Source organism: Triticum dicoccoides, chromosome 4A (assembly GCF_002162155.2).
Source record: "Triticum dicoccoides isolate Atlit2015 ecotype Zavitan chromosome 4A, WEW_v2.0, whole genome shotgun sequence".
Taxonomy (NCBI): domain Eukaryota; kingdom Viridiplantae; phylum Streptophyta; class Magnoliopsida; order Poales; family Poaceae; genus Triticum; species Triticum dicoccoides.
Window position 1 is genome coordinate 503,772,870 of NC_041386.1, and position 7,254 is coordinate 503,780,123.

Sequence of the window (7,254 nt, forward strand, 5' to 3'; positions counted from 1 at the left end):
TGTTGATGACTCCTCGATCTTTCATGAGTTATGCATGAACATATATGATGAGAAAATCTTGATCTTATGGCTATGAGTAGTTGTCTAGAAATAACTGTTTCTAAGTCGATTTAGCCATAAATAGCCTTTTTTTTGTGGGTAATTTAGCCATATATAGTCCCTCCCAATTACTAGTAATTACTTCTGACTAGCGGGACGACGATATTCACCCTTTAGTTTGCAAAATGTGTATTCCATGTGAATGTGATCTTGCTGCCTTTTTTTTGACGGGATCTTGTTGCCTTTTTTATCACAAATACACGTCTGATGGTGATTAGCACTTTTTTTTTACAATTGGCGTCTCAACAATCGGCCTTTAATAAGCAGCGATTAGCACACAACACAAATTCAAATTATTAACCAGAAAAAACCAACGATGTGCCACAAACCTTATTTGATCGATCAACAGTTCAACACATGATCATGTTCAACAGTTCAACACATTACACATGATCATCACAGTTCTAATTAAGGCCCTCCTTGATCTCTGCCATAAACAGTGCATGCATGCGCCTATCTAGCCAGTTAATTACCAATTAACGGCGATGCAATGCTCTAACAACACAGATCGATCGACAAGTTGATGGAGGCTGCAGCCGGCTGCTTCCTGCGATCGATCGTTCCATTGCCACGGTTCACGAGGACACGCCGACGCCGAGGAAGTCGATGAACGGTGGCGCATCCTTCGTTTTCAGTGGTTCATCGCCGTCGACATGGTAATCCTTCCTGTGCTGATGGTCAGGGCCGCCACGGCCATCCAACGCTAGTGCTTCTCTTGAAGGTGGGGAGAAGAAGGCGATGGAGTGAGAAGACGGCGCCGCCGGTTGCTTGCCGCCGTCCAGGTAGCTACTGTACCTTGACAGCAAGCTCTGGTTTCCTGAAGCGCCGTAGCCATTGAACAGTACTGGAGTAGAAGAAGGCGCCACTGCCGCCGCAGCCGGCGGTGAGCCGAAGAAACCGCCACCACTAGGCTTGGAGAAGCCAAAGCAGAAGGAGCCGGCCGACGCGCCGGCGAAGTCGAGCTGGGCGCCGCCGCTGTAGTAGGACGGGAAGGTGGACGAGGCGGCCTTGGCGAGGAGCCTGCAGCGCTCACGGCTGCGGCGGGCCCTGACGACGTGCCAGTGATTCTTGACGGCGTTGTCAGTGCGGCCAGGAAAATGGCGGGCGATGAGAGCCCACTTGTTGCCGTGGACTCGGTGCGCCGCTAGCAGACGCTCCTCCTCTTCCTCCGTAAACGGCCGCTTGTTGATCCGCGGGTCAAGCTGGTTGAACCACCGGAGACGGCAGCTCTTGCCTACAATTAATTACCACAAACTAGTTTTAAATATTCGAAATAAAATTGAAAATTTAGCACGTCAGGGAAATACATTCTAGCAATTATTAATAATGAAAGAAATCATAATTCAGTGCAATTCATTGACGAATGAAGAATTCGTAGTTTTTTATTTATTTTGGCCAATATGGGGAATTCATGGTTAAGTAGTGCAATTTTGCAAGGACGTGAAATTCTGATATAGCACTGTAATGTTGTAGGATTTGTGGGACAAATTAATCGGGCGAGTAATTACATAATTAACGCACTCAAGAGAGTAGGTCAGGGCACATAAAGGTTATTGCGTACAAATCGATTTAGTTGCATCAACCTGCATGCATGCCTGAGAGAGACGAGTGAAGAAATCTTCTCATTAGGCTAAGCCGTGTAGGTGATCAACTCTTGACACATGCATCCATATATACATGGATTTTTCACATGTATAAACATAAAACTAACCGTGCTTTGCCTGGTGATTATCTAATTAATGCTGTCTCAGTGTTGCTAGTAAGAACACACCCTACCGCATCTTTTACATTAAGGAACTGTACAGGGTTTTAGTTATGTTGTTGCTTCCCTTTACCTCATGCTATGTAACTTTTTTGTGAAAAATATTATGCAGCTGTATATGTTTTGGGAAAAAATTAGTTAAGTGAAACTAAAAGAGGAGATTTAGAATAAAGTTGCATGCATGCTAATTTCACCTTGTTCATGAATTTTGCAAGCTAGTAGTCATGCAAATAAAACCTTGTGTTCATAATTTCTTCTTCAATCTAGAACAAGTATTTCAGGGATATAACTAATTCCGAACTGCTAAAATTTTGTATGTTATCAATTAGACAAAGATCACTTAATCGTACCTGTTTGCCTTTATGGCCATCAGACTAGATTTATCTTTGGTCTAAGAAAAGTAACACTAATCTTTCCAAATTTCCGAAAATATTAGGAGAATTGTGTATCATTCCATTGAAGCGCCTTGAAAGATAGAAAAAGTTACATCCATAAGCACAGCAAGAGAACTATATAGGTACCGCAAAACAGATTCAACTCGTCATCGTGCACATTAACGAACAACTTATATGATCCTACTGTTTTTTGGGTATAACACAAAAACTCACTAACGAGGCATAATTTTAATTAACTTATATCTAAATAATCTTCTATTTTCAAGATACCCAAAAACTAAGCCCAGCGCAGATATCATTCCCCTCGAGGAAGGATTTTCTTGGTAGATGGCACAAACAGCTAAAACAACCTGCTGCCCGTGCAGAAATTAGTATGGCAAACCCCCCTCAAAAAAAAAGTATGACAAACTGAACCAAGGTGCGTAGATCATCTACTTCCTGAGCACAAATCGCATCAACCAAAGTCAATTTCTCATCAAGGTTATATGCATCAACGTCATTTGAAAAAGGAAATTAAGAAACATTTCTTGTTGGAAACAGATCGACGATCAACGAGATAGGCCGGCAGTTTCACCCACCTGATCTGCCCTCGAGCTTCTCGGCTATGGAGTTCCAGTTCTGGGGGCCGTACTTCTCCACGAGCTGGCGCAGCTTCTCGTCCTCCCTCGGCCGCCAGTGGCCTCTCGGGCACAAGGACGCTGGCTTCCCGCCGCCTTCCGACGTGTTGGTCGTCGACGACGACGCCGCCATCGGCCTTTGCCGGCCGGAGAAAAGGCGGAGGATCGAAGCCTGGCCGACGAGAGAGCTCCGAGCTGCGCTTGAGAGAGAGGAAGCTAATGCGTTTTTGGTCCGTAATGAGCTAATGGCCACAAGTCAGAGGCGCGTATGTATATAGAGGTAGAGTGAGAGAGAAGGCTATGGTGTGTGTGTTAGCTTTACCCACACACACGCACGCAGGTAATGACACGCATATTGGGCTAGGGTTTGGGGAAGAGGTCCTTTTAGTTTAGTTTTACACGACAAGAGAGAGGGGGAGCTGTGAATGATGCATGCACGCTCACATACACCGCTAATGGAGTATTCAACATCTCTCTTTCTCCCTCTCTCTCTCTCGTGCGTGTGTGTAGGGCTAGCTACCGTGTGTCCATGTCATCTCTATCTCCCACCAACTTGCCCCGTTTGGCTATTCGCCAGAGACCACTCCTCTCACAGCCCCCATCCAACACAAACCTATCCCCGGCCGGATTACTTCCAGCTGCAATATTTGTACTTCTTCTCTAACTTCCCTAACAATATTCTCCCCCCTCCCCTCCTCCATATGCAACGCAAAGACATCATCAACTTTCTTAACAAACGATCTTATCTAAACAACTCCCTGCCCTGTTGTACGTCTTCTTGACGCTTCTTTTCAATTACGTATGCCGTTTGTTCTGACACCTATTTATATTACATCACAGATCAAACGGGACTTTTTTCTTATGATCTTATGTTCCATGTAGTACAATAATTCCTCCATATGTACGCATCTCATTTACACCAGATGAAAAAGTTGAGAGAGGTTGTTATGGTCAACATCTGGGTGCACCCCCAAGAGGGCAAACCGTTCTATCCCAGCCATTACAGCCATACACAAAAACAGCAGCCGTAGTAATGGCCAATGAGCTAGCACACACACAAGGAAGGTGGTTGGCTGCCTGCATCCTGCAGAGCAGAAGCCCAAAACCTGCAAACCTTTGCAGCATGGGATGTGCTGCAGAAATGGGATGCATTCAAGCGTTCCATGCCGCCCACTGTTCGTTTTGTATGGGTGGTATGGAGTAACATGCATATCTTGATGTGAGCGAGAACAGTAGATCGGTACATGCATATGCACTCTGCGCCGTAAATGTGACCATCACCATGTGGCCTGCAGGGATGTTGCTCTGCACTATTAACTGCTACGTACGTTTGATGTACACATGTAACTAAGCAAAACGCATGCGCTCTCCAAGGGGTGTCCGGTGTCCTGTCCTTCACTGGTACATTCAATTTGTACTTGCAGAACAAACGGTAGAAGGGTGAACAGTTTATATTCACAAAATGGGTTCTACAACGATTTTCCAGGAGACCGGAGAAAACATGAACCATAGAAGCATTTAGGAGACTAGATTACAGAACCAAAAAAAAGTCAAACCTGTGAATATATTAGTTGCTATAATACTGGTCCTTCCAGTTTTGTCTTTACATGTACAAATGGTCAATATTTTGCTCAACTGTTTGCGAGTGAACATCTTATAGCATATATATGGTCAATACTTTGCTCAACTTAACTGAAGCTGCGCCAGCTGCCAGTATTAGAAAATGTACAAGAGTGTTGCTGCGTAGAGCAGAATTAACACTCATGCATAGCTTTGTTCTGGTATGACTTGGCTTTTCTTTGGCGTTCTTTTGTGTGTGCGTGTGTGTGCGCGCGCTGGTTTTGGTCGTCTGCATCCTAGCTATGCAAAAGCTGGGTTTGTGCCCATTGTGTATGTATCTCCTGCTTGATGCCTCATGTTGAGTCAATAAAATTCGCTCATTGTCGCAAAACAGAATTAACACTCATAAAAAACTAAAAGGCTTACTGCTTGGACGTTCCTATAACTAGCCCTAAGAATATAACTAAAACTGATCAACCCTTCCACCCAAATATGTAACATTGATAGCCCTTGTTTGGTTTAGCAAAGCAAGCACATATTTATGCAAATGGAATGGGAAACTGCTTAGCATAACTAAGTGGGGAAGTAGGCCCCAACAACAATGGACAAAATGCACATCCGTAGCAAACTGCGGAAATCTGATGCAACCACTAACCAAAACATGCACTACACATATATATTCCTTCCTAGATGCAAGTGTGAAGAGACAAATATATCTCGGGTTTTACTGCATATACAAAGTGATTTTTTGCTGACCGAGACTTTTTCAATTTTCAGGGTTTTAGTTAATTAAATCACCAAAAAAGTACCTTCAGCTCATTGGCTATAAGTAGCCTATCTGCAACAAGTATGACAGTGCCACCTATTTAAACGTACACTTCGCGGATGCACCCGATTGCAATAGCTTTCCATATTAAACATATGGTCATACATCACAAATACGCCCCCCTAAATTTTGTAGTCAAAGTAGTTTCACCCGTGAGATGCCGACGTTGAAAATTCGGGCGCCAACGACCTATTAACAATGACTTGAATACAGTTTCAGGTTACGAATTCCGTTCTAAGAAAGTGTGATTGATAACGCACTCGCAACCGCTAGTATTATATGAACCATTGTTTAACTAGTGCATAAGTTAAAACAGGTTAGTTTGTGAGTCTGACTTGGCATGTGTTGAGGGTGTAGCTTTAGCTTGCTGCTTTGGAATTAGAATCGGTTCCAGAAAGGTTTTGGTGATATCAACAGGTGTTGTGAACCTTGAAGGAAAAAGCAGCCAAAGTTACCACAAGATCAATGTAGTGTTACACAAGTTTTAGGCTGGTAAAGGATTGAGAGCTTTGATAAATCATGACTACAAGAGCTAATTGAAGAGCTTAATCAGAATCATCCTAACTAATATAACATGCAATAGGCACACATGCAGTCGGCATGTCCGTTGATCGTTTCGATCAAACTGTTTTAATCTAACTATTTTCGTTGCGAAGGTTCCTAATCATTTGCCATTAAGTAGTCGACACGATGACATGGATAATCCCAAAAAGGAACCAAAAGAGCTCCCCAGCTGTATAGCTGACATGTCTAGAGGGAGTTGTACAGCTGGCCACGCCACATTCCGGACATAATAATTAACTGATTCCGTCAGGCAACGCTAATTTTGGAGATTGACACGCTAACTTTTCTTGTATAATTGTGATTGTTAAACGGTATGTTGACTCAGCTAGGGAATTAAATAGTACTAACACCCACGTGTGCATGATGGAGCCACCTAGGAGCATGAGAAAGAACAAGCACTATCTAATCGACACTTGATATATAATAATGTCCAAAAGAGATGAGAGATTTTCAGGCATTGACAGGGACTTGCAACCAATCCCCTGAAGAGATGGGAATGACAAGAAAACGGAAACTCTTACCAAAGTACATATGATTTCGTATCATCTTAAACAAGGAACCGAAGGTGTAGTGTACTATTAAACTATGGGGTGTGACCAACTACTTGAGATTCTACAATGGTTAATGAGTATGATTTTGGAAATTAATTATCTATTTGTTTTTTTGAAACAGAGGCATAAGATTGGCTTCATCCATTAAATAATGAGAGAATAGAGTTTAGAGTTTTACAAAACACCCCACACAAGCGGCATGCCAATTACTCACACATGATGTGCTGATCTGACACCTCCTCCCCCACCCCCCGCGCGTGCGGCAGCGTCGTGCCGCACCGGGGCAACCCCGCCGGCCGCCTCCAGTAGCCACAAGCGACCCCCACCTCCTACCGCCGTCGCCGAGGGCACCACAGGCTAAGCCTGTGGGCCGCAGCGGCGGCGGCATCAATCCTCCTCAGCCCGCGATTGGATCTGGGTGGCAGCGCTCTACTCCGGCCGAATCAAGGGAGGTGGCGCGGGCCGGCGGTGACCAGGGTCGGCGTGCTAGAGCCGGTGACGGCGAGATCTCCGCGGCGGTGGCTAGGGTGCCCGATCTGGGCCCAGATGGGCTTCAGCGGGCCGCTCCACACGCTGTCGTGCATCTCCGCTGATCCGGCGAAGTCAAGCGGCTTCTGGGTTAGACCTGCAACACGAGGACGTCAGGGGCTCCAGCCCTGGACGTGGCAGTGGTGGCCATCTCCTTCGAAGGAGGTGGTTGGCCTGATGCTAGATGGGCAGATCTCGAGATCCATCATCTTGCTCCAGCTGCGAGTCGGGAAGACATAGTTGCCAGTGAAAACCGAGCCGATGGCAGGCGATGGCGGCATTCTGTGTCGTTACCTTGATGAAGGTGTTGAGGAACGTAGTAATTTCAAAAAAAATCTACGCACACGCAAGA

General features: G+C 45.1%; 1 protein-coding gene across 1 annotated transcript; it reads right to left on the minus strand.

Moving 5' to 3' along the window:
• Positions 1–395: 395 nt before the first annotated feature.
• LOC119286432 (transcription factor MYB52-like) lies at positions 396–3,245 on the minus strand. Its single transcript, XM_037565811.1, has 2 exons — positions 2,835–3,245; positions 396–1,333 (listed from the first exon to the last, which is right to left on the minus strand). Exons 1-2 carry the CDS (start codon positions 3,004–3,006, stop codon positions 675–677), a joined length of 831 nt encoding a protein of 276 aa, XP_037421708.1. The 5' UTR covers positions 3,007–3,245; the 3' UTR covers positions 396–674.
• Between the last annotated feature and the right edge of the window lie 4,009 nt (positions 3,246–7,254).